We start from the raw sequence: 27,119 nt of genomic DNA, 5'->3' as shown, positions 1-27,119 counted from the left end.
TCTGTTTAACTTTCTGGAGCCAATTGAGATATATATAAATTCCACAAGAGCAGCACAACCAAAAAGCAAGGCAAAGTAGAGATAAGGTGCAAGCTGTGTGGGAACCCGGTATATATATATATATATATATATATATATATATATATAATATAGTTTTCCCTGGAATACCCCTTTAACCTTCCCTGGCGTCAGAAGTGTTTCCCTCATGGGAAAAGATGACAGACAAGTATAGGTATGAGGAAAACACTCTGGAGGAGATTTAGCAAAACCTGTGCATAGGAAAAATTTCCCAGTTGCCCATAGCAACCAATCAGATCGCTTCTTTCATTTTTAACAAGGCCTCTCTAAAATGAAAGAAGCGATCTGATTGGTTGCTATGGGCAACTGGGCAACTTTTCTTCTGCACAGGTCTTGATAAATCTCCCCCTCTGTCTTTATTTTTATGAAACAGTCTGCTGTATGTTGTCTACTGCTTTGTGCGGAGGTCGATGCGCTCCTTTCCTGGGCAGTGCCAGTTTCCCAGTGGTCGGACCCCCGCAATCTAAAACGTATTTCCTATCCTTTAGATAGTGAATACATTTTTGTGCACTATAGTTCTCCTTTTACGTGCTGAAATACCCCTATGAAAGGGGTACTCCCCTGGAAAACAATCAACTGGTGCCAGAAAGTTAAACAGATTTAGTAAATTACTTCTATATAAAAATCTTAATCCTTCCAGTACTTATCAGCTGCTGTATGCTCCACAGGAAGTTCTTTTCTTTTTGAATTTACTTTCTGTCTGACCACAGTGCTCTCTGCTGACACCTCTGTCCATGTCAGGCACTGTCCAGAGCAGGATAGGTTTTCTATTTGGATTTGCTCCTACTCTGGACAGTTCCTGACATGGACAGAGGTGTCAGCAGAGAGCACTGTGGTCAGACAGAAAAGAACTACACAACTTTCACTTGAGCATACAGCAGCTGATAAGTACTTAAGGATTAAGATTTTTTTTAAATAGAAGTAATTTGCAAATCTGCATAACTTTCTGGCACCAGTTGATTTAAAAAAAAAAAAAAAATGTTTTCCAGTGGAGTAACCCTTTAATTCCAGATGAGGTTTAGGCTCTGCATTTATTGAGCATTGGTAATTATATGAGGCAGGATCTGTGGAAAACCGCACTGTTCAGGTATTTATGCGCCGATGTGAGCATGAAAGTAATTTAGAAAAATGTTTGGGGCTAAACTATAGTCATTTTATTTCACGAAAACTTGGAAAGTGCGCTTTAAAGGGGAACTCCGGTGGGAAAAAAAGTTTTTTCAAATCAACTGGTGCAAGAAAGTTAAACAGGTTTGTAGATCACTTTTATTTAAAAATCTTAACCCTTCTAGTACTAATCAGCTTCTATATACTACAAGTTCTGTGAAGTTCTTTCCAGCCTGACCACAGTGCTCTCTACTGACACCTCTGTCCGTGTCAGGAACTGCCCAGTAGGAGAGGTTTTCTATGGGGATATGATTCTAATCTGGACAGTTCTGACACGGACAGAGGTGTCAGCAGAGAGCACTGTTGTCAGACTGGAAAGAAATTCACACATTTCTCTGTTTTATACAGCAGCTAATAAGTACTGGAAGGATTAAGATTTTTTTAATAGAAGTCATTTACAAATCTGTTCAACTTTCAGGCACCAGTTGATTTGAAAATTTTGTTTTCTACGTCTTTCCACCGGAGTTCCCTTTTAAGGCTAGGTTCTGAGTGCGGCTAGCGCCAGCAGAATCAGTCGGCACCAGGACTGTGCATACATTGCCGTCCCAGAGACGGCAATGTATTCCAGGCGGATTTCCATGACAGAGTGACCGGAATCCTTCTTTCGGCTGTGGATATTCCGCAATGTGCACTGTGCAGCGGAATCCCATTGACAGAATTTCCAAGTGTAATTTTAAAGGGTTACTCTGGCGCTTAGACATCTTACCCCCTATCCAAAGGATAGGGGATAAGATGCCTGATCGCAGGGGTCCCGCCGCTGGGGACCCCCGTGATCTTGCACGCAGCACCCCAGGTAAAATAAGTCCCCGGAGAATGTTCGCTCCAGGTCTGATTACCGGCGACCACTGGGCCGGCGGCGTGTGACGTCACGCCTCCGCCCCCCCCCCCGTGTGACGTCACGCTTGGCCCCTCAATGCAAGCCTATGGCTTGCATTGAGGGGCCGAGCGTGACGTCACACGGGGGCGGAGGCGTGACGTCACACGTCGTCGGTAACTAGACCCGGAGCGTCTTTTGGATAGGGGATAAGATGTCTAAGCGCCGGAGTACCCCTTTAAAGCAGAATTACAGTCCGAAATTCCTTAGTGGGGATCTAACCTAGGAGCTCGACCCAATAGGTCCATATGGTGGATAATCTCACCTCCTGTCTTCACTTAATTTCCCCTCCTTACAGTTTGCTATAGGATCAGACTAGGGATCGACCGATATCGTTTTTTTAGGGCCGATACCGATAATCGGTGGAGGTTAGGGCCGATAACTTATACCGATATTCCGGTATAAGTTATCGGCTATTTATCCCCCCGCGACACCGCTGGAGATCATTGATTTAAAGCGGGCGCTTTAAATCAATGCACTGCAGTGGCTTTTGCGGTTGCCACCGCCACCTGCTTCTCTCCCCCTGCCTGTCAGGGTGGTCCGGGCCATCCATCCTTCCTGTAGTGTCCGGCAGCATTCCGGGTGAAGAGTGAACCGGTCCGGGCTGTCCTTCTTCTCCGGCGGTCATCTTCTCCACTCCGGGCAGGCTCCGGCCTAGTAACGCAGCATAGACGCCGCTGCGCAGTGACGCCCGTGCGCAGCGATGCACCTGACGTCACGGCTTAGCGGCGTCTATACAGCGTACTAGGCCGGAGCCTGCCCGGAGTGGAGAAGATGACCCCCGGAGAAGAAGGACAGTCCGGACCGATTCACCCTTCACCCAGAATGCCGCCGGACACTACAGGAAGGATGGATGGCCCGGACCACCCCCATTACTGGTAAGTTTAATTTTTTTTTTATTGACTCGGAGGGTGGGGGAGGGGCCCGACCGGTATAGCAGTATGGGCAAAAATCCATACCGGCATACCGCCCAGCACTACGGTGGGGGGTGCGACGCGGTGCGGTGGGTTGGGGGGGTTGGGGCGGTCGCGGGTGGGGGGGGGGGCATTATCGGCTTATCGGCAAGGTAATTGCCGATACCGATAATGCCCAAAATCGTGATTATCGGCCGATAATATCTGCCATACCGATAATCGGTCGATCCCTAGATCAGACATGCAGAAAGAAGAGAGAATTTCAGCGTGGCAATGTTGCATGAAAAACTTGTAGTTTTATTTTAATAACAATACACACTACGACATGGCAAGACGGGAAATGACGAGCTTGGGGTGTAACTCGCCCTTAGTTAGAGCTGGGCGGTATGACCAAATATGTGTATCACGGTATTTTTGTAACTTATGGCGGTTCCACGGTCTATAACGGTATTTCTTTCCCACGTAGGTAAGTTAAAGTTTATTTTCTTTATCTTTTTTGAAGCCCGGGCATAGAGATACAGCGTACAGCAGTGGTCTCCAACCTGCGGACCTCCAGTTGTTGCAAAACTACAACTCACAGCATGCCCGGACAGCCAACGGCTGTCCGGGCATGCTGGGAGTTGTAGTTTTGCAACATCTGGAGGTCCGCAGGTTGGAGACCACTGGCGTACAGTATAGAGTTCCAGCGGCCCGCAACAAAGAGGAGGAGGGCAGTGCTTGTGGGTGACATATGTGAGTAGTACCCCGCTGGGCTAATAATTAATTGGGGGAGGGGAGCAGAACAGCGCTGGCGGGTAACATGATTTGGGGGGGGGGGGGAGCAGAACAGCGCTGGCGGGTCACATAGGATTAGTTCCCTGATGTGGGGACAGCGCTGCGCTGGGCTGATAATTAGAGATGAGCGAACTTACAGTAAATTCGATTCGTCACAAACTTCTCGGCTCGGCGGTTGCTGACTTTTCCTGCATAAATTAGTTCAGCTTTCCGGTGCTCCGGTGGGCTGGAAAAGGTGGATACAGTCCGAGGAAAGAGTCTCCTTGGACTGTATCCACCTTTTCCAGCCCACCGGAGCACCGGAAAGCTGAACTAATTTATGCAGGATAAGTAATCAACTGCCGAGCCGAGAAGTTCGTGACGAATCGAATTTACTGTAAGTTCGCTCATCTCTACTGATAATTCATTCCCAAGAGGGAGGGGCCCAACCAGTATTGCGGTATGGGAAAAATTCATATTGTGCAGGACAAAAATTCTGTATTCACCGGTATAGCGCCCAGCCCTACCCTTAGTCATACATCAGGTATGGGAACAGATGTAGATCAGTGTGTCACATGCGTCTACAGGGAATGTCTCTCACATGATATCATTGTGCAATGTGTATGATGTAGTTTCTCCTGTAGGGGGCACTTTTGCACCCGTAGATTACAGCCGATTATAAGGGATGAGGGGGAGCCTTATAACAAAAAAATGAACGTTCAAACAGCCTAAAGAAACCCAAACAAACAACGAAACACCTTTACTTGCACCCAGGTCCCTCCCCAGGCCTGTTGTAATGACGTAATGTACATTGTACATGTGACTCTACAGCCAATGGTCATTGTCGTCTGGTGTATGGTATGCGACCACCAAGATCAGTGATTGGCTCTCACTTTGTTGTGACGTTGGAAAAAAAAAAATTATGTAAAGAACCATTTAATGTTTAATGCTTTTTAAGAAACTTTCTGGTAAGTTATTAAGGGATGTCTATACAGTTTATATGATGAGAGGTTACTTAAAGGGGTACTCCATTGGAAAATATTTTTTTTTTTTAAAGGGGTACTACTTTTTTTTCTTTTAAATCAACTGGAGGCAGAAAGTTAAACATATTTGTTAATTACTTCTATTAAAAAATCTTAATCCTTCCAGTACTTATTAGCTGCTGAATGGTACAGAGGAAATTCCTTTCTTTTTGGAACACTGATGACATCACGAGCACAGTGCTCTCTGATGACATCTCTGTCCATTTTAGCAACAGCGCATAGCAGATGTATGCTAAGGGCAGCATGGTGGCTCAGTGGTTAGCACTGCTGCCTTGCAGTGCTGGAGACTTGGGTTCAAATCCCACTAAGGACAACAATAAATAAAGCTTTATTATTATAATAATAATGTCAGAAGAGAGCACTGTGCTCGTGATGTCATCAGAGAGCATTCCAAAAAGAAAAGAATTTCCTCTGTAGTATTCAGCAGCTAATAAGTACAGGAAGAATTAAGATTTTTTAATAGAAGTAATTTACAAATCTGTTTAACTTTCTGCCACCAGTTGATTTAAAAGAAAAAAGGTTTTCATTGGAGTACCCCTTTAAATGAACTGGTGCCAGAAAGTTAAACCGATTTGTAAATTACTTCTATTTAAAAATCTTAATCCTTCCAGTACTCATCAGCTGCTGTATACTTCAGAGGAAATTCTTTTCTTTTTGAATTTCTTTCCAGTCCATGTCAGGAACTGTCCAGAGCCGGAGCAAATCCCCATAGCAAACCTCTCCTGCTCTGGACAGTTCCTGACATGGACAGAAGTGTCAGCAGAGAGCACTGTGGTCAGACTGGAAAGAACTACACAACTTCCTCTGTAGTATACAGCAGCTGATGAGGACTGGAAGGATTAAGATTTTTTTAATAGAAGTCATTTACAAATCTGTTTAACTTTCCGGCACCAGCTGATTTAAAAATTTTTTTTAAATTTTATCCAGCGGAGTACCCCCTTAAAGACAGTGGTCTCCAAACGGTGTACCTCCAGCTGTTGCAAAATTACATCTCCTAGGCTGTCCGGGCATCCTGGGAGTTGTAGTTTTAATATAAATTTGAAAAAATGGTCACACAGACATGTTTTGATTGATGGAGATCTGGGTGCTGAGCGTTGTGTCCATTCCACTTATTGACGCGTGGCTACTATGGATATAGTGATACTGTAATTAACCCTGGTCATTGGGCCCCCCTTCTGTTCACTGTTCTTTATGGGGTTAGGGGGTCCTGCTTAGAGATGAACACTTTGAGGTCTCCTATGGCTGTATCCAACCACTTTGAAGTCTATTTCTAACTTGAGATCAGTTCCCCCTCCCAAACCCTCTTTAAAGGTTTCTCCAGGGGAATAAAACGTATCCCCTATTCACAGGATAGGGGATATGTTTCTGATCGCCTGGGGTCCGACCGCCCGTGATTTCCCGTACAACCCACTGGGGTTTGCTGAGCGGCTGCCACTATAGCACCTTTCTAGCATGGGGGCCGGAGCGTGCCAAGGACGGGTGAGTAGCTGGCCCCCATACAGAGTTTTACAGGGGGCTTCAGCGGTTGGATCTCCTGCAATCTGTAATTTATCCCCTATTTTTCCGCGGAGTACCACTATAACATCATGGCTACATAACCCAACTTTAGTTAGGACAAATCAAAATTTTTGGAGAAATTCCATTAGTTCTGAATGGATTCTCTCATCTCTAGTCCTGCTACTTATTATCTAAGGAGCCGGATAGGTGGCCCCCAAATTAGTGTTTTATTGTTGTAAACCTTGTGTGAAAAGACATAAGGGCGACACGTGAGGAGGAGAGCCGGGTCTGTCAGATAAAGGATGTCATGTATGTAGTGGGGGTACACTTTATTCACATCTGGGCTTGATTAAAACCAATGTATAGGTGTATAAAAAATACACACACACACACATACTGTAAATCCCAGTGAGTTAGAGTAAATTAAAGCAATTTATTAAAGGAGTATTCCAGGAAAAAACTTTTTTTTTCTTATATCAACTGGCTCCAGAAAGTTCAACAGATTTGTAAATTACTTCTATTAAAAAAATCTTAATCCTTTCAATAATTATCAGCTGCTGAAGTTGAGTTGTTGTTGTTTTCTGTCTGGCAACGGTGCTCTCTGCTGACATCTCTGCTTGTCTTGGGAACTGCACAGAGTAGAAAAGGTTTGCTATGGGGATTTGCTTCTAAACTGGGCGGTTCCCGAGACACGTGTCATCAGAGAGCACTTAGACAGAAAAGAACAACTCAACTTCAGCAGCTCATAAGTACTGAAAGGATTAAGATTTTTTAATAGAAGTAACTTACAAATCTGTTTAACTTTCTGGAGCCAGTTGAGAGAGATAGATATATAGATATAGATATAGATATATATATATATATATATATATATATATATATATATATATATATATATATATCTTATAAATATATATATCTTATATCTTATAAATAAAAAAGTGTTTTCCTGGATAACCCCTTTAATACAACAATAGTCATATTTCTTGCAGTGTCCTTTTGTAGGGTCCTTACATCGGACTTACCACGATAACACTGGTAGTAGATGTACATAAAATAGAAAATAAAATAGGCATAAAATGTATAAGTAATAGATGCTGGTATCTAGGGATCGACCGATTATCGGTATGGCCGATATTATCGGCCGATAATCACTATTTTGGGCATTATCGGTATCTGCAATTACCTTGCCGATAAGCCGATAATGCCCCGCACCGCGACCGCCCCCCGTAGTGCTGGGCGGTATACCGGTATGGATTTTTGCCCATACCGCTATACCGTTCAGGCCCCTCCCCCACCCTCCGAGTCAATAAAAAAAATAAATTAAACTTACCCGTAATGGGGGTGGTCCGGGCCATCCATCCTGTAGTGTCCGGCGGCATTCTGGGTGGAGGGTGAACCGGTACGGGCTGTCCTTCTTCTCCGGGGTTCATCTTCTCCACTCCGGGCAGGCTCCGGCCTAGTACGCTGCATAGACTCCGCTACGCCGTGACGTCAGGTGCGTCGCTGCGCACGGGCATCACTGCACAGCGGCGTCTATGCAGTGTACTAGGCCAGAGTCTGCCCGGAGTGGAGAAGATGACCGCCGGAGAAGAAGGGCAGCCCGGACCGTTTCACCCTCCACCCGGAATGCCGCCGGACACTACAAGAAGAATGGATGGCCCGGACCACACTGACAGGCAGGAGGAGAGAAGCGGGTGGTGGCGGCTGCGGCCTATAGCACCGCAAAAGCCACCGCAGTGCATTGATTTAAAGCGCCCGCTTTAAATCAATGACCTGCAGCGGTGTCGCGGGGGGTTAAATAGCCGATAACTTATACCGGAATATCGGTATAAGTTATCGGCTATCGGCCCTAACCTCCACCGAAAAAAACGATATTGGTAGATCCCTACTGGTATCCCAGTTAGGCAAGTAATAGGTAGCGCTATAGGTGCATGCACTGGGACCGTGCTGTGCCGGATGGAATACAATGTCTTATGATCTGAGCAGTGATGTCTCTGTGTGTCTCGTTTATCTGTTATTTGTAATCCTGTGGGTGCATGAAGCTGCGTTCTGCAGCACTGGAGACCCCTCAAATGTGGACCACTCTACCCCAGCGGCATGGGGAAAGTTTGAGTGGGTTTAGGGGTTTGGCACACTGTGCCTCTTACCAGCAATGTCCTGGAGCGAGGATACCGGGCATAGGTTTTCACCGGGGAGACATCCACTGGCAGTCGGGATACGTGCAATCCCGGATCGTGCTCTGATATAGTTTTTGCAGTCCGATGGATGATGTCGAGTTTGCCAATACTTGTTCAGGTGGTTGAGGCTAGACGCGTTTTGAGGTACTCGTCTACCTCTTTTTCAATAGCAATAAAGTTTAAGTCAGTGTTTCCCATCCAGTGTGCCTTCAACTGTTGCAAGACTACAACTCCCAGCATGCCCAGACAGCCGAAGGCATGCTGGGAGTCGTACTTTTGCAACAGCTGGAGGCACACTGGATGGGAAACGCAGCTATAAGTGTGGACAGGAGAGGGAGATGTGCTTAGCTAGCAGAGAAATGTCTAGACTGGATACAATTGTACCAAACCCTCAGCTCTGAGAAGTGTCAGGTATGTTTGTACAGGTGTTCAGAATTTGAATAATGTAAATGATGAATGGTCACATTCACTGACAGCAAACAGAGATCATGAAACTGATTCAAAAGTATCCCTGACTTTCTTGTTTTTGTTGTTTCAGGGAGTCAGATGGCCGGGGATGAGAAGATGGAGGTGACGGTGAAGACGCTGGACTCGCAGACTCGGACGTTCACAGTGGACGCAGAGGTGGGTGAGGTCCAGAGTGAGGGAAGGGTCTGGCCTGGCCACGAATGTAAGGCCTCGATCACATCTGCAATGTAGGTTTCATTCAGGGCCAGAAAACAGAGCCGAGTGGTCCAAGATGGATCACATGTACTTTAACCCCTTAAGGACACATGACGTACTGGAACGTCATGTGTCCGCTCCCGATCTATAACGCGGGCCCGGCCTCTAACAACGGCCGGGACCCGTGGCTAATAGCGCGCGGCATTGATTGTGGTGCTGCGCGCTATTAACCCTTTAGACGCGGCGTTCAAAGTTGAACGCTGGATCTAAAGTGAAAGCATGCCGGTTAGCTCAGTGGGCTGTTCGGGAAATCGCGGCATCCCGAACAGCTGACAGGACAGCGGGAGGGCCCCTACCTGCCTCCTCGCTGTCCGATCGCCGAATGACTGCTCAGTCCCTGAGATTCAGACAGGAGCAGTCAAGCGGCAGAATTATCAATCACTGCTTTCCTATGAGAAACCACTGATCAATGTGAAAGATCAGTGTGTGCAGTGCTATAGGTCCCTATGAGATAACAATGATCAGTGTAAGAGATCAGTGTGCGCAGTGTTATAGGTCCCTATGGGATAACAATGATCAGTGTAAGAGATCAGTGTGCGCAGTGTTATAGGTCCCTATGGGATAACAATGATCAGTGTAAGAGATCAGTGTGTGCAGTGTTATAGGTCCCAATGGGATAACAATGATCAGTGTAAGAGATCAGTGTGTGCAGTGTTATAGGTCCCTATGAGATAACAATGATCAGTGTGTGCAGTGTTATAGGTCCCTATGGGATAACAATGATCAGTGTGTGCAGTGTTATAGGTCCCTATGGGAGCTATAACACTGCAATAAAAAAGTGAGAAAAAAAAGTGAATAAAGATCATTTAAAGATCATCCCTATAAAAAGTTTGAATCACCCCCCTTTTCCCATAAAAAAAACAAACATATATGGTATCGCTGCGTGTGGAAATGTCCGAATTATAAAAATATATCGTTAATTAAACGGCACGGTAAATGGCGTACGCGCCAAAAAATTCAAAAGTCCAAAATAGTGCATTTTTGGACTTTCTATAAGTCCTATCAATGCAAAAATGGTACCGATGAAAACTTCAGATCACGGCGCAAAAAATGATCCCTCATACCGCCCCATATGCGGAAAAATAAAAAAGTTATAGGGGTCAGAAATGACAATTTTAAAGGGGTACTCCACTGGAGAACTTTTTTTTTTTTTTTTTTTTTTTTTTTTTAATCAACTGGTGCCAGAAAGTTAAACAGATCTGTAAATAACTTCTATTAAAAAATCTTAACCCTTCCAGTACATATCAGCTGCTGTATGCTCCATAGGAAGTTCTTTTCTATTTGAATTTCCTTTCTGTCTGACCACAGTGCTCTCTGCTGACACTTCGGTCCGTATCGGGAACTGTCAAGAGCAGGAGAGGTTTGCTATGGGGAAAATGGACAGAGGTGTCAGCAGAAAGGTCAGACAGAAAGGAAATTCAAAAAGGAAAGAACTTTCTCTGTAGTATACAGCAGCTGATAAGTACTGGAAGGATTACGATTTTTAAATAGAAGTAATTTACAAATCTGTTTAACTTTCTGCCACCAGTTGATAAAAAAAAAATAAAATAAAATAGTTTTCCAGTAGAGTACCCCTTTAAACGTATACATTTTCCTGCATGTAGTTATGATTTTTTCCAGAAGTCCGACAAAATCAAACCTATATAAGTAGGGGATCATTTTAATCATATGGACCTACAGAATAAAGATAAGGTGTCATTTTTACCGAAAAATTTCGTACGTAGAAACGGAAGCCCCCAAAAATTACAAAACAGCGTTTTGTTTTTTTCAATTTTGTCTCACAATGATTTTTTTTTCCATTTCACCATACATTTTTGGGTAAAATGACTGACGTCATTACAAAGTAGAATTGATGGCGCAAAAAATAAGCCATCATATGGATTTTTAGGTGCAAAATTGAAAGAATTATGATTTTTTTAAAGGCAAGGAGCAAAAAACGAAAGTGCAAAAACTGAAAAACCCCCGGACCTTAAGGGGTTAATGGGATCCGTCTGGTGTCTGTTTTTTAAACAGCATCTGCGGCGGGACTCCCTGAATGGAGCCCTATGCAAATGTTAACGTAATCTTAGCAACAAGAAAGGAGATGTCAGCGCTCACAGTGCGTGCCAGCAGGATTTATCGCCATTTCTGGTTCTTACATGATCTAAAAGGGACATACCCTTATGCGGCATGCATTCCTATGGGGTATGTTCACACAGCGGAATGTTGGCATATTCTGCACGGACATTGCGCGGCAGCAGAGTCCTAATGATTTCAGTGGGATTCTGCTGCACTGTGCACACTATGGAAATCCTGATTCCGGCGTCCACCGGAAGAACAGATATGTCTGTGAATTTCACGCAGGAATGCATTGCCGTCTAGTGCCCGCCAGAACTTTCAAATTTGCGAAATCTTCCTACTGTGTGAACATAACCTCAGTCTCCATACACATGTGAATGCCTGCAGCATAAGTCTCTATACACGTGAACGCCTGCCTCATAAGTCTCTATACAGATGTGAACATATACAGCATAAGTCTCTATATACATGTGAACATATACAGCATAAGTCTCTATATACATGTGAACATATACAGCATAAGTCTCTATACACGTGAACATATACATCATAAGTCTCTATATACATGTGAACATATACAGCATAAGTCTCTATACACGTGTGAACATATACAGCATAAGTCTCTATATACGTGTGAACATATACAGCATAAGTCTCTATACACGTGGGAACATATACAGCATAAGTCTCTATACACGTGGGAACATATACAGCATAAGTCTCTATATACATGTGAACATATACAGCATAAGTCTCTATACACGTGGGAACACATGCAGCATAAGTCTCTATACACGTGTGAACATATACAGCATAATTCTCTATACACGTGTGAACGCCTGCCTCATAAGTCTCTACATACATGTGAACACATACAGCATAAGTCTCTATACACATGTGAACATATACAGCATAAGTCTCTATATACATGTGAACGTATACAGCATAAGTCTCTATACACATGTTAACATATTCAGCATAAGTCTCTATATACATGTGAACGCCAGCCTCATAAGTCTCTATACACATGTGAACATATACGGCATAAGTCTCTATACACGTGTGAACATATACAGCATAAGTCTCTATACACGTGAACATATTCAGCATAAGTCTCTATACACGTGGGAACATATGCAGCATAAGTCTATACACGTGGGAACATATACAGCATAAGTCTCTATACACGTGGGAACATATACAGCATAAGTCTCTATACATGTGTGAACGCCTGCCTCATAAGTCTCTACATACATGTGAACACATACAGCATAAGTCTCTATACACGTGTGAACATATACAGCAAAATTCTCTATACACGTGTGAACGCCTGCCTCATAAGTCTCTCTATAGCACTAGTCTCTTTACATGCACATCAATGTCTGCTCTCCTCTTCTTGCAGATAACAGTGAAGGACTTCAAAGATCACATATCGCCGTCTGTCGGCATTCCTTCGGAGAAGCAGCGGCTCATATATCAGGGTCGAGTATTGCAGGAAGATAAGAAGCTGAAGGAATACAGTGAGTGCATCTCCTGTGCAGTCTGGTCCCCGCGCGTTTCGCCCTTGTTAATCCTCTAACTTCTTCTGTTCTCAGATGTGGATGGGAAAGTTATTCACCTGGTGGAACGTGCTCCTCCTCAAACGCAGACGACAACAGGGGGCGCCTCATCCTCATCCAGCACATCTTCCACCGCTGGCAGCAGTGCACCAGGTGGCCCTGGAGCCGGTGGTCCTGAGAGGAATGGAAACAGCTATGTAATGGTGGGAGCCTTTAACCTGCCGGTAAGAGTACAGGATGTTACGTGTAGATTGGAGTGTGATGTGCAGGGTGGGTGCAGGGCTCAACATGGCCAGACGGAGAATAATCCGGGTAGAACTCTACACCTGTCTTATATACCTTATTTTCACATCATTTTCAAGCTGTCCTTTTGCTGTCAGTGAATGGCTACTTGTTTTTTAGTCATAATTTCACAGCTGCAGTTTGTTACAGTGTAGGTAATGTTCTGTAGGCGAAACATAGCAGCAGCAGCACAATTCTCCCGTGTTCTCCCATTTGTCTGATCGCTGTGTCCTACAATAAGTAATAAACTGCAACAAACTAAAAAGCTGCAAGCTACCATGTCCGATACCTGCTGCTGTTCAGCCGCTGTCCCGTTCTCCGCTGTCCCGTTCTCCCGATCGCATCATTGCGTCCTATGGAGGAACATGTGACATATACGTCACTCCTCCTCCCGGGGCGCCCAGCGTAACGCTACGGAGGAAGCAGAGTGACGTGTATGTCACATGCTCCTCCATAGGACGCAATGATGCGATCGGGAGAACGGGACAGCGGAGCGGCAACACCCGAGGACAGCCGCAGGCGATTGCTGTCTATATAAGGGGGGGGGGGGGGCTTCTGTCTATATAAGGGGGGGGCTGCTGTCTACAAGGGGGGACCCTGCTCCCTGTCTACAAGGAGGGGGCCTGCTTTCTGTAAGGGGGACACGGGGGGTGCTGTCTACAAGTGGGGGGGGGGGGCTGTTGTCTACAAATGGGACACGAGGGGGCGCTGTCTACAAGGGGGACAAGAGGGGGTGCTGTCTACAAGGGGGGGCCTGTTGTCTACAAGGGGGACACGGGGGGGGGGACAAGAGGGGGCCCTGTCTACAGGGGTGGGGCTGCAGTCTACAGGGGGGCTGCAACGAATGTCTGCAACTATCTATACTACCTACAAGGGGATACTACCTACTATTAAAGACAATCTTACAGCAGAGTCACCTGCATTAACTTCAATTTATAGGTAGATAGGTCAGGTGACCCGATTTCTACCGCTGCTCATCATGTGAACATCAGCCCAATCGCTCTGGACACATCGTTCTCACCGCCAATGCAAATTCCTTGTTCTGTCCAATGGAGAAGAGAGAAATCTTGGCTCAAACTACAGCAGCCGCCTCCATTGTACACAACAAGGACCCACATATCATACGGTAAACAGCGCCAGAAACCGCGTCACTCTGGGGTCAGATTCCCTTTAAAATATAAGTACTCGTACTTGGTATCGGCGAGTACTGGAATTAAAGTATCTGTACTCGTATTCCGTCTTAAATAAATGGTATTGTGACGTCCCTATTTGCTGTGATAGTTTATGGCATAACACTAGGATCCACCATTAAAGTCTGCTCACTGGGACCTCCACTGTTTCTGACACCGGGGGGGGGGGGGGGTCTCATGTTTCCAGTGTGCAGAATGGAGGCGGTTTATGCCAGACATACCCCATGGAAGACAGAGTATGTTCTTTATTCCATGCCAGTTGCCCCTTAGTTCCTTAATGTTCATCTTAGAGTAGCTGTAGAAGTCTTACACAGACATAAAGGGGACTCTTTACCGTACATCACCGTTCCTGTCCTGTCTCCCTGCAGCATGTCATGTCTGGTCTTGGCGAGGCCGGCAGAGCTCCCCGCGTCACCACAGTCACCGGAGTAAGTATACGAGGCCCTTGTGCGTTCTCACCCCTGTGCACTCACATCCCGTCCCTGTATGTGCTGTCTTATCTGTGTTGCATGCTATATACATGCTGTATATGACACTTGCTGGGTGACCATGTAGATTAGATGTGAAATGTATAGAACAACTCTGATTTTTATTCTGTTCACTGTCTTCCCTCTTTTTTCCCCTCCTCCATTTCTCTCCATTCAAATCTATTGTCTTATTTCTTTCTCTTCCTCTGTCCACATCCTTTCTTCCCCATTAACCCTCCGCCTGCCCACTGCGGTCCCCTCACCACTCTGTCCCCTTCGTGCCACATCTGCTCTCTGTCCTTCCTTCTCTGCTTAGAATGATGGCTCCTCTCTTGATGTCCATATAAACTTGGATCAGCAGATGCCCATCCAGGTATGAGACAGAGCTCCCCCGCCCCCCTCCCATCAATGTGATCACTCATTGTAGTGGATTCTAGTTTCAGCAAATATGTGTTATTCTGTATATTGTGAAATGTTGCACCATTTTCAGATATATATTTTTTTGTATCGATTCCTCTTGGCTTTTATTGTTGCCATGGTCATGTGATGGACATACAGGTGCGTAATGGTTGTTACTTCAATACTTTAAACAGGAGTCCAAGGTAAAGCAGATGAACATCAGTTATGAAAAACACCAGAAATGAGCGCATGACGATCCAAAAAAGTTTAAATTAATAAAATACTTTATTGAACAAATATACTTAAAAGGGGATTCCAGGAAAAAACTTTTATATATATTTATATATATATATATATATATATATATATATATATATATATATATATATATATATATATATATATATATATATTTTATCAACTGGCTCCAGAAAGTTAAACAGATTTATAAATTACTTCTATTAAAAAATCTTAATCCTTCCAGTACTTATTAGCTGCTGAATACTACAGAGGAAATTATTTTCTTTTTGGAACACAGAGCTCTCTGCTGACATTACGAGCACAGTGCTCTCTTCTGATTTGTAAATTACTTCTATTAAAAAATCTTAATCCTTCCAATAATTATCAGCTGCTAAAGTTGAGTTGTTCTGTTCTGCCTGGCAGCAGTGCTCTCTGCTGACATCTCTGCTTGTCCCGGGAACTGCAGAGTAGAAGAGGTTTGCTATGGGGATTTGCTTCTACTCTGGACAGTTCCCGAGACAGGTGTCATCAGAGAGCACTTAGACAGAAAAGAACAACTCAAATTCAGCCGCTGATAAGTACTGAAAGGATTAATATTTTTTTTATAGAAGTAATTTACAAATCTGTTTAACTTTCTGAAGCCAGTTGAGATATAGATATAGAGATATATATATATATATGTGTGTGTGTGTGTATATATATATATATATATATATATATATATATATATATATATATATATATATATATAAACGTTTTTTCCTGGATAACTCCTTTAATGTGACATACATTTAAAAGCAAAGGTGCTGGAAAACAGACTAACAGGTAGAGACTACACACTTGGCATGAATCTTAGTAACAAATGTGAATATAATCAATAGTGGTTACAGTATATTAAAAATAAGTAAAGTGGCATAGTGCATGAGACATATGTGATTTTCTTGTGGATATCTGTGATTCATATGTAAACGAAAGCACATTAACACAGTATCATTACCACAATGGAGAGGAATGAACGTGCGAGCCTCCACCACTCAACGTTTCACTCAAGGCTTCATCCAGGGCGTCACGCCCTGGATGAAGCCTTGAGCGAAACGTTGGGTGGTAGTGGAGGCTCACATGTGTAACCACTATGGTCCCTATGATGCATATTGATATATATTCACATTTGTTACTAAGCTTCATGCCAAGTGTGTAGTCTCTACCTGTTAGTCGATTCCTCCAGCACCTTTGCTTTTAAAGGGGTTCTCCGGTGATCATGCATGCGGCACCCCGTTTGTAATCAGAACCCAGAGCGTGTTCGCTCCGGGTCTGATTACGGGGACTAGAGGGCCGGCGGCGTGTGACGTCACGCCTCCGCCCCCGTGTGATGTCACACTCCGCCCCTCAATGCAAGCCTACGGGAGGGGGCGTGACAGCTGTCACGCCCCCTCCCGTAGGCTTGCATTAAAGGGCGGAGCGTGACGTCACACGTGGGAAGAGGCGTGACGTCACACGCCGCCGGCCCTGTTGTCGCCTGTAATCAGACCCGGAGCGAACGCGCACCGGGTACGGATTACAAACGGGTTCCGCATGCATGATCACGGGCGTCCCCAGCGGCGGGACTCGCGCGATCAGGCATCTTATCCCCTATCCTTTGGATAGGGGATAAGATGTGTAAGCACTGGAGAACCCCTTTAAATGTATGTCACATTAAGTATATTTGCTCAATAAAGTACTTTATTAAGTTTAACTTATTTCTAATGGTTGTAAAGGGCCATGCACCTGTGTATCCGTAATGTGATCAGGAGGGATTTTTATCCACTAGAAGAAACAATTAGGCCATTGGACCATAGTCATTCACACTAACGGCAAAGGGAGCCGCAGCTTATTTTGTGACTTTATTGCTGCAAAACTTAAAAAGGAACTCCTTGTTGTTCCTTGAGATCAAAGAAGTCATCTTCTTACTCAGAGTGTTAACCCCTAATGCAGTGTTTCCCAACCAGGGTGCCTCCAGCTGTTGCAAAACTACAACTCCTGTGGATAGGGGATAAGTTTTATTTCCGCGGAGTACCGCTTTAACATCATGGCAACATAATCCAACTTTAGTTAAGACAAATCCAAATTTTTGGAGAAATTCCGTTAGTTCTGAATGGATTCTCTCATCTCTAGTCCTGCTACTTATCATCTAAGGAGACGGATAGGTGGCCCCCAAATTGGGTTTTATTGCCGATGTAAACCTTGTGCGAAAAGACATAAGGGCGACACGCGAGGAGGAGAGCTGGGTCTGTCAGCTAAAGTATAAGTCAGTGTTTTCCATCCAGTGTGCCTTCAACTGTTGCAAAACTACAACTCCCAGAATGCCTAGACAGCTGTTGCTGTGAGTTTTAGTTTCGCAACAGCTGGAGGCACACTGGTTGGGGAACACTGCCCTAATGTCACAGGGGAGTCCCGCAAACAAAGCGGCACCTGCTGCAATTGGGGTCCTTTTTCTGGCAGTCATTTTAGGCCTCACCTACAGCATCAACTGAGACCTGGTAATCTTGGAGGTTGCTAGACAATCTGTGCCTGTAGTGTTGTGGATGGAGTTCCCCTTTAACAGTCTGTGAAGTGTGGGAGCTGCGTTGTTCTACAGCATTGTTTCCCAACCAAGGTGCCTCTAGCTGTTGCAAAACTACAACTCCCAGCATGCCCGGACAGCCGAAGGCTGTCCGGGCATGCTGGGAGTTGTAGTTTTGCAACAGCTGGAGACACCCTGGTTGGGAAACAATGATCTACAGCCACACGTGTTTCTTGCTGCCATGACCTAATGCGTTCTTTGTGTTCTCTCGCTTCCTCTCATCTCTCACTTTGATGTCTCTGTTGCTCCCTTGTTACATTAACACCCCTTGCTTCATTATTAATGGTCTGTTCTGGTCGGACCGCTGACCTCCCTCCATCCTACCCCTATTACTGCCTCTTCTTTATAACCCCGCTATGTCCTTTTCTCTCTCTTTCTACTTCACACACCCCTCTGTACAGAGTGAGCCGCGCGTCCGCCTCGTGTTGGCGCAACACATGCTGCAAGATATACAGTCCATCCTGGATCGCCTTGAGGTGAGTCTGTGAGATTACACTACTGTGTGCATAGTTCTGTTTATATAATATATGCTGTGTGTGTGCGTGCGGTGTGAAGTTTACACATATAGCAGTGTATGAGCAGGAGGCTGACACTACTGTGTGTACTGTGCTGTATACATGTAGTGTGACATGGCTGTGTGCCTTGTTCTGTATATTTGCAATAGTGTGTAAGGAGGAGATGACACTGCTGTGTGCATTGAACTGTATGCCTACGATGGCCCCGACATACGATCATTTCAGCATACGTTCACTCTCAGGGGCCATCGCATGTTGAAGGTAGCATCAACATACGATGCTTTTGTATGTCCGGGCCATCGCATAAACGGCTATCCGGCAGCGCTGACTGCTTTAGCTGCCACCGGATAGAAGTTTACGGTGCCCCGTGTGCTCCGGTGATGGTCTCCTGTCCGCGGGGCTCCGGAGCTCCTCTTCGGGATCCCCTCCATGGCCGGCGCTCTCCTTCGTCGTCATCACGTCGCACCGCACGCCCTCCCGTCGTCCAATAGGAGCGGCGTGCGTGCGTAGTGACGTGATGGCGGCGACGGAGAGCAAGGATCCCGGGAGGATGATGTCCGGAGCGTAGGGGACACCATGGGGACCCGGCGACAGCGATGGAGGGCGACATCCAGGGTAGCGGTGACGGTCCAGAGCTGCAGGGACAGGTGAGTACAACTTCCTATACTTTACATTGCACGGATCCCTCAACATACGATGGTTTCAACAAACGATGGTTCATTTGGAACGGATTACCATCATATGTTGAGGGACTACTGTACTATGAGGAAAAGATGGCACTGCTGTGTGCATTCAACTGTATGCATGTACTGTGAGGGAAAGATGACACTGCTGTGTGCATTGTACTGTGAGGAAAAGATGGCACTGCTGTGTGCATTGAACTGTATGCATGTACTGTAAGGAAAAGATGGCACTGCTGTGTGCATTGAACTGTATGCATGTACTGTGAGGAAAAGATGACACTGCTGTGTGCATTGAACTGTATGCATGTACTATCAGGAAAAGATGGCACTGCTGTGTGCATTGAACTGTATGCATGTACTGTGAGGAAAAGATGGCACTGCTGTGTGCATTGAACTGTATGCATGTACTGTGAGGAAAAGATGACACTGCTGTATGCATGTACTGTGAGGAAAAGATGGCACTGCTGTGTGCATTGAACTGTATGCATGTACTATCAGGAAAAGATGGCACTGCGGTGTGCATTGAACTGTATGCATGTACTGTGACAAAAAGATGGCACTGCTGTGTGCATTGGACTGTATGCATGTACTATGAGGAAAAGATGGCACTGCTGTGTGCATTGTGCTGTATACATGTAGTGTGAGGGGAGTAGAGGACACTGCTGTGTGCATTGCACCTTATGCATGTACTATGAGCAATATATGGCATTGGTGTGTGCACTGTGCTGTATACGTGCAGTAGTGTGTGAAGAGGAAAGCGCACTGCTGTGTGGTGTGTGTGTATGTGGAGTAATGGACATTGCTATGTGCATTGTACTGGTTGCATGTTTCAGTGTGTTAGGAGGAATAGACACAACTGTTTATACATGTAAAGATACCATTTGCTAAGGTGATGCCTGTTTTGCAGCAGCAGCCCGGTAGTGATCAGCCATCAGAGCCCATGGAGACATCCGGAACAGAAGGTGAATCCAGCAGCAGGGATGCACAGCCCCAGGCCTCTAATACTGAGGGACAGGCTGGTGCGGGATCATCCAGGTAATCCCTTACATCTACATCCCTTCATCTCTCATTCCCCCTTGACATCTTCCCGGCATCCCGTCTAATAACGTGCTCTGTCTTTGCAGCCACCCCACCCCCACAGAGTTTGTTGAGGTTCTCCAGTCTTTGTCCAGAGTGGAGGAACGTCTGGCCCCCTTCATGGAACGCTACAGGGAGATCATCAGTAATGCCACAAATGGCGTCTATGAGAACGTGAGATGACACTTTACACTGTCCTGCAGCCTTACTTGTGGGATGTGTTCAATTAAAGGGGTATTCCTCATCTAAAGCATTTTACTCTATGATCAGGTTTAATCTTCCTGCAGAAGTGGTCGCTGCAAATACAGCGAAGGAGTTTAAGCACAAATGGCATAGGTATAAGGCTATCCTTCATATAAGATAGGTATAAGCATAAGGCTATCCTCCATATAAGATAGGTATAGGCATAAGGCTACCCTTCATATAAGATAGGTATAGGCATAAGGCTATCCTTCATATAAGATAGGGATAGGCATAAGGCTATCCTTCATATAAGATAGGGATAGGTATAAGGCTATCCTTCATATAAGATAGGTATAAGCATAAGGCTATCCTCCATATAAGATAGGTATAGGCATAAGGCTATCCTCCATATAAGATAGGTATAGGCATAAGGCTATCCTTCATATAAGATAGGTATAGGTATAAGGCTATCCTTCATATAAGATAGGTATAGGCATAAGGCTATCCTTCATATAAGATAGGGATAGGTATAAGGCTATCCTTCATATAAGATAGGTATAGGCATAAGGCTATCCTTCATATAAGATAGGGATAGGTATAAGGCTATCCTTCATATAAGATAGGTATAGGCATAAGGCTATCCTTCATATAAGATAGGTATAGGCATAAGGCTATCCTTCATATAAGATAGGGATAGGTATAAGGCTATCCTTCATATAAGATAGGGATAGGTATAAGGCTATCCTTCATATAAGATAGGTATAGGCATAAGGCTATCCTTCATATAAGATAGGGATAGGTATAAGGCTATCCTTCATATAAGATAGGTATAGGCATAAGGCTATTCTTCATATAAGATAGGAATAGGTATAAGGCTATCCTTCATATAAGATAGGGATAGGTATAAGGCTATCCTTCATATAAGATAGGGATAGGCATAAGATTATCCTTTATATAAGATAGGGATAGGTATAAGGCTATCCTTCATATAAGATAGGGATAGGTATAAGGCTATTCTTCATATAAGATAGAGATAGGTATAAGGCTATCCTTCATATAAGATAGGGATAAGCATAAGGCTATCCTTCATATACGATAGGGATAGGCATAAGGCTATCCTTCATATAAGATAGGGATAGGCATAAGGCTATCCTTCATATAAGATAGGGATAGGCATAAGATTATCCTTTATATAAGATAGGGATAGGCATAAGGCTATCCTTCATATAATATAGGGATAGGTATAAGGCTATCCTTCATATAAGATAGGGATAGGTATAAGGCTATCCTTCATATAAGATAGAGATAGGTATAAGGCTATCCCACATATAAGACAGGGATAGGTATAAGGCTATTCTTCATATAAGATAGGGATAGGTATAAGGCTATTCTTCATATAAGATAGGGATAAGTATAAGGCTATCCTTCATATAACATGGGGATAGGGACTGTTCATAGTATTCAGAATATTGGGCAGCCTAGATGGGCCAAATGGTTCCTTTCTGCTGACACACTGTTTCTATATTTCTATGTGGTAAGTACTAGATCGGTGGTGGTTTGACTTGATAGGAGACCCCGTCATCATGAGACTGTATAGGAGATCACACCTGCTGCTGAGACCGGAGTACTCGGTATCTTGGGTTGTTGGGAGTTCCAGCAGTCTGACCCCCAGCATGTATCTCCTATGAACTGATTAAAAAAATGCTTTAGACTGGAATAGCCCTTTAAATTGTTCTATGTCCCTACCTGCTTCATTATTTTGGGAATACATTATTTTTGGTCATATAGAGGACGACATAAGTGCCATGTAATACTGTCCCTGTAGTCACAGCTTTCCTTTACTTAGGCCGGGTTCACACCACGTTTTTGCAATACAGTCCACATATACGTTTTCAATGTGAAAACCGTACAGAACCATATTGAAAACCGTATGCATTGACTCTCCATTGAAAACCGTATACCAATAGATGCATCCGGTTGTGTCCGTTTTGCATCCTGTACGGTTTTGTCCGTTTTTTCCGTACCCAAAACCGTAGCCTACCACGGCTTTTGGTCCGGGTGAAAAACCATATATGTTTTTTTTTTTTTGTTGTTTATTTTTTAACATGGGAGTCAATGGGAGCCGTACAGAACCGTATGTGCGTACGGTTCCATCCAGTTTTCACCATACGGTTTTTGACTTTGCACAGTTTTTTTCTTGGAATTTCAATCAAACAAGTGAAACTTTATTCATAATGGAGTGAAAAGTAAAAAAAGGATACATTTTTTTTCCCTTAAAAAACGGATGCAACCAGACATCATTTTTCAAACCGTATATGGATTAAAATTTGTACACACATTTTGATACAGTTCAGTCCGGTTTTGAGGAATCCGTTTGTTTTTTTTTTTTTATCAAAAACCAGATACGGTAACTGTATTGCAAAAAACGTGGGGTGAACCCAGTCTTACTTTTAAAGTACAAAAGAGAACAGGGTGCGCGCCCCTGGATGGAACCTGATGGATGAGATAGTGAAGAGCCCAATCAAAACGCACTCACCTATGCGAGTTGTGCGAATGGAGGCACAACACTCAATGCGCTTGATCAGGAATCCTGTAATCGCGGCTGCTGCGGCTCCCAGCGTTGCAGGCGCAAATGTAGATAAAAGGAGATCCAAGAAAGGGAGATGAATCGCGCTGCCACAAGAAGTATATATGGGTAAATTTATTGCACACAAAGGATCCACCCAACGCGTTTCAAAGCCTTTCCGGCTTTTTCGTCAGCCGCCTGACGAAAAAGCCGGGGGTGCCAGGGTGCCACCAGCTGTTGCAAAACTGCAACTCCCAACATGCCTGGATTTGTGGACCTAATGTGTTTTGTATAGTTCTTTATAGATCAGTGTTTCCCAACCAGGGTGCCTCCAGCTGTTGCAAAACTACAACTCCCTTCGGCTGTCCAGGCATGTTGGGAGTTGTAGTTTTGCAACAGCTGGAGGCACCCTGGTTGGGAAACGCTGCTATAGATGCTGGGTTATATGGTCAATCCTACATGAATGCTACAATTCCTTGACTGTCTGACTTCTCTCTCTTTCGCAGGATGACCGGGAACAGGCTCAGCGCGTCATTAACCTTGTCGGGGAATGTCTCCGTCTCCTGGGAAATGCCTTGGTCGCAGTATCCGATTTGCGTTGCAATCTGTCGATGGCTGCTCCCCGACACATGCACGTTGTCCGCCCCATGTCTCACTACACTGGTCCCATGTTACTCCAGCAGGCTGCCATTCCAATACAGGTGAGAGTTTGTACTGTACTGGCACACATGGCACTATCATTAGCAGTCCCGGAAACACGTCGGGAACGCTGTCGCTGCAGCGTCTATATCTCGGTTCTCTTGTTGTAGCGCCGCTATTCAAGTTCTCCCAGGGGTCAGGTCCTATGGCTATTCCTCATACCCCATTGTGACTATACACATACCAGAGGGAGCGGACATCACGGCGCTACTGACATGATTGCTTTGATGGATTGAGGGGTCCGTCATGTCTTGATGTTTTGATGCACAGGACTTAAGTGTATAATTTCGGGTGTTAGATATAAAATGATATAACACTGATTGACACGGGTCCCTGTATGTTTCCCCTGAGGAATCAGGCATCTCATAAGGTTTTCATTCAGACGCTTGCAGAAACGCGTCGGGTTTGGGAATCGTGTATGATTAGTTCTTTTATATGTAATTTATGAAGAAGGTCATCAGTCCACTGACGGTGTTGACATCTGTATGAATGACCCCTACTATTCAGTTCTGAACCTCTGCATGAGGACCAGTGGCAGCGTCTGTCTCTAGGTCGACTGTGTTATGTATATATAATTGTTATTGGCACACTTTTCCTTATTTTCGGTATCCACAATATTATTTATTTGGTGTATTTTATATTTAATACCAGTAAAAGCTAAGTTTTAGAAGCACCTTTTTCTCCTTAGCGGGACTGTTACATTCATATGATTTATACAAGGTGACTCTCTTATTATTTTTGGGCATACGTGTAGCCTGTTTACTCTATACACGTTATCTGGCACTATCATTGGCACTCACCATTCAGCATGCTGTTTTCTAATTTCCATCATTAATTTTAGATAAATGTTGGCACCACTGTCACAATGACTGGCAATGGAGCCCACGCCGCCCAGGCGGCCGCTGATACCTCCTCCACACCTGCAGCTTCGGCCTCTGAGCAGCCCCGAGGGACCAGTGAGGGTCCGGCCACAACCACAGCTGGAGAATCCACGCCAACCCAGCCACCGCCTGCCCCTACTCCTCCACCGCATCCACGTGTTTTACGCATCACTCACCAGACAGTGGAGCCGGTCATGATGATGATGAACATCCAGGGTGAGGGGGTCTTCCGGTTACTCAGTTCTTCCTGGCTGCAGCTTTTGCTTTATGGTGTTTTCTGTCTTTTTTCTTAGACTCAGGATCTGGAGGCATGCCAAACGTTCCCCCGACCTCAACCACTCATGGTGAGAAATATGAAATAAAATGGGTTTTTACAGGTATTCCAAAGAGTGACTGAAATGTCTGTGGGGCTCTCTACATGTACAATGGGTCCTTTGACCTCAGTTAAAGGAAAACTGTCAGCTTGCTCCCCCCGCACATACCAGTGGTACTGGCTGAAATCTTCGTTTTTTCCTTATATGCTAATTAAGTGCTAACTGGCACAGGCGGGGTAACTGGCACTCTGACATCAGTGGCTGCAACGCCGCCCAGCTCATCAATTTTCCTCCCCTCCCTCCATCAGCCAGTACTGCTGGTTAGTGTGGGGGAAGCAAGCTGACGGAATTTTATTTTAATTTTTTTCTAATTAAGCCCATTTTATGGGATATAAAAAACTAAACATCTATTTGCCCTCCAGCTTATCTGAAGCTGCAGCACAACTGTTCTCTGCACAAGCACCCAGGCCCAGTGTGTCATACTGCAGCTGAGCGAATCGCTGGCCATGGGGGGGGGGGCATCGCTGAGGCCAGCAGTATGACTGGGCCGGGGTGGTTCTGTAGATGACCCATCACGCTGCAGCTTTATACCCACACACAATGGAAAAAATGTATAGAAAAAAAAATAAGAGTTCCCCTTTAAACTTGTAGCAACACAGGGAGGAGAATCAGTAAGTCCAGGGCTGTTACTCACACAGCAGACATATTTATCAGTACAGCTGTGGTCATAGGCTTTAATTCTCTGGAGTACCACCTTAAAGGGAACTTGTCATTGGTTTCGGGCAGCATGAAACAGAGGGAGGGAAATTACAACATACTAGGGCTGCACGATATGGGGAAAATGTGCGATTGCGATCTTGGGCCTAAATATTGCGATTGCGATATGCGATGTGATATAATAAAAAAAAAAAAAAAAAATGGTGAAATCCCCCCATTTCATGTCCAATCGCCTCCATTTCACATCTATCCACCCATTTTATGCCCACCGCCTATTTCACATCTCCCCCTTGTCACATTCTCATCCCCCTTGTCACATTCTCATCCCCCTTGTCACATTCCCCCCCTCCTTATCACATTCCACCCCTCCCCTTATCACATTCCACCCCTCCCCTTATCACATTCCCTCCCCTTATCACATTCCTGTCACATTCCCCAGCCCTTCCCCCTCCCCTCCTGTCACACTCTTGAACGGTAGTAATACACTGGGTTTCCCGGGCGGATTTTAAATCTTCCGCGGGACCCGGGAAACCTAGTGTATTACTGCAGTACAAGACCTTTCCCCATCAGCCAATCACTGGTTTGACACGTGACACCACTGAGGCCAGTGATTGGCTGAAAAGGGAAAGGTCCTACTGTACTAAGAGAGGAAACTCCGGAGCGCAAGGAGACGAATCTGCAGGGACCGGGACTAGGTAGGCAGAAGGTTTTTTTTATTTTTCTCCCTGCGCCCTTAGCTCAGTGTTTTTCTAGCAGGGTGCCTCCAGCTGTTATGAAACTACTACTCCCAGCATGCCCGGACAGTCTTTGCCGTTCCGGGCATGCTAAGAGTTGTAGTTTAGCAACAACTGGAGGCACCCTGGTTGGGAAACACTGACTTTAGTATTTAAATTAGTTTTGTTTTTTACCTGCTCTGGCCGGCCCCGCCACGGGAGCCAGCCCGAGCAGATAATCGCATGTTTTCCCAGGGGGCCATATTGCCATGTGGCAAAAATCAGAAATCGCGTTTCGATTGCTTTTGCGATATATTGTGCAGCCCTACAACATACTATGATTTACTCTGAAATGGTCAGGTGTTTAAAATAAAAAAATCATAGTCTATAAAGTCTTCAGAAATAGGTAACTAGTCATTGGGGCGGTCCCCAGCGACATTAAGTGACGCATTTCTTCCTGTGTGTGTATAGAGAGACGTGTCTCTCAAGGTCAGCGGAGCAGAGAGCAGCGACTCAGCATTTCAGGATTAATCCTGGCGTGTTAGGATCGTGCCCCCTGTCCCTAATTCACGCTGCCGATGGCTCAATTAGCATGAATTTGATAGGTTGTATTTAAAGTGGGGGGGGGGGGGGTAATTTCTTTGAAACACTACAATTATATCATGTGAATTTATGACTTAAAGGGGTACTCCGCCCCTAGACATTTTATCCCCTATCCAAAGGATCTCGGCTGCAGGACCCACCTGTTGTG

At 44.9% G+C, this 27,119-nt stretch overlaps 1 protein-coding gene across 13 annotated transcripts in view; it reads left to right on the top strand.

Moving 5' to 3' along the window:
- The window catches only part of BAG6 (BAG cochaperone 6), an 88,801-nt gene that overhangs the window by 12,072 nt on the left and 49,610 nt on the right, over positions 1-27,119 (top strand). For 8 of the 13 annotated variants that reach the window (XM_056540928.1, XM_056540939.1, XM_056540930.1 and 5 more), the window contains exons 2-12: positions 9,042-9,127; positions 12,687-12,804; positions 12,880-13,067; positions 14,684-14,743; positions 15,099-15,155; positions 18,422-18,496; positions 20,126-20,253; positions 20,343-20,469; positions 23,551-23,745; positions 24,585-24,840; positions 24,918-24,968. In XM_056540928.1, the coding sequence (XP_056396903.1) occupies positions 9,042-9,127; positions 12,687-12,804; positions 12,880-13,067; positions 14,684-14,743; positions 15,099-15,155; positions 18,422-18,496; positions 20,126-20,253; positions 20,343-20,469; positions 23,551-23,745; positions 24,585-24,840; positions 24,918-24,968 (1,341 nt within the window). The remainder of the gene's footprint in view (positions 1-9,041; positions 9,128-12,686; positions 12,805-12,879; positions 13,068-14,683; positions 14,744-15,098; positions 15,156-18,421; positions 18,497-20,125; positions 20,254-20,342; positions 20,470-23,550; positions 23,746-24,584; positions 24,841-24,917; positions 24,969-27,119) is intronic. The other 5 variants (XM_056540931.1, XM_056540929.1, XM_056540935.1 and 2 more) reach the window with 3 other exon arrangements.

Source organism: Hyla sarda, chromosome 9 (genome assembly GCF_029499605.1).
Source record: "Hyla sarda isolate aHylSar1 chromosome 9, aHylSar1.hap1, whole genome shotgun sequence".
NCBI lineage: Eukaryota > Metazoa > Chordata > Amphibia > Anura > Hylidae > Hyla > Hyla sarda.
This window is presented reverse-complemented; position numbering and strand designations above follow the sequence as displayed.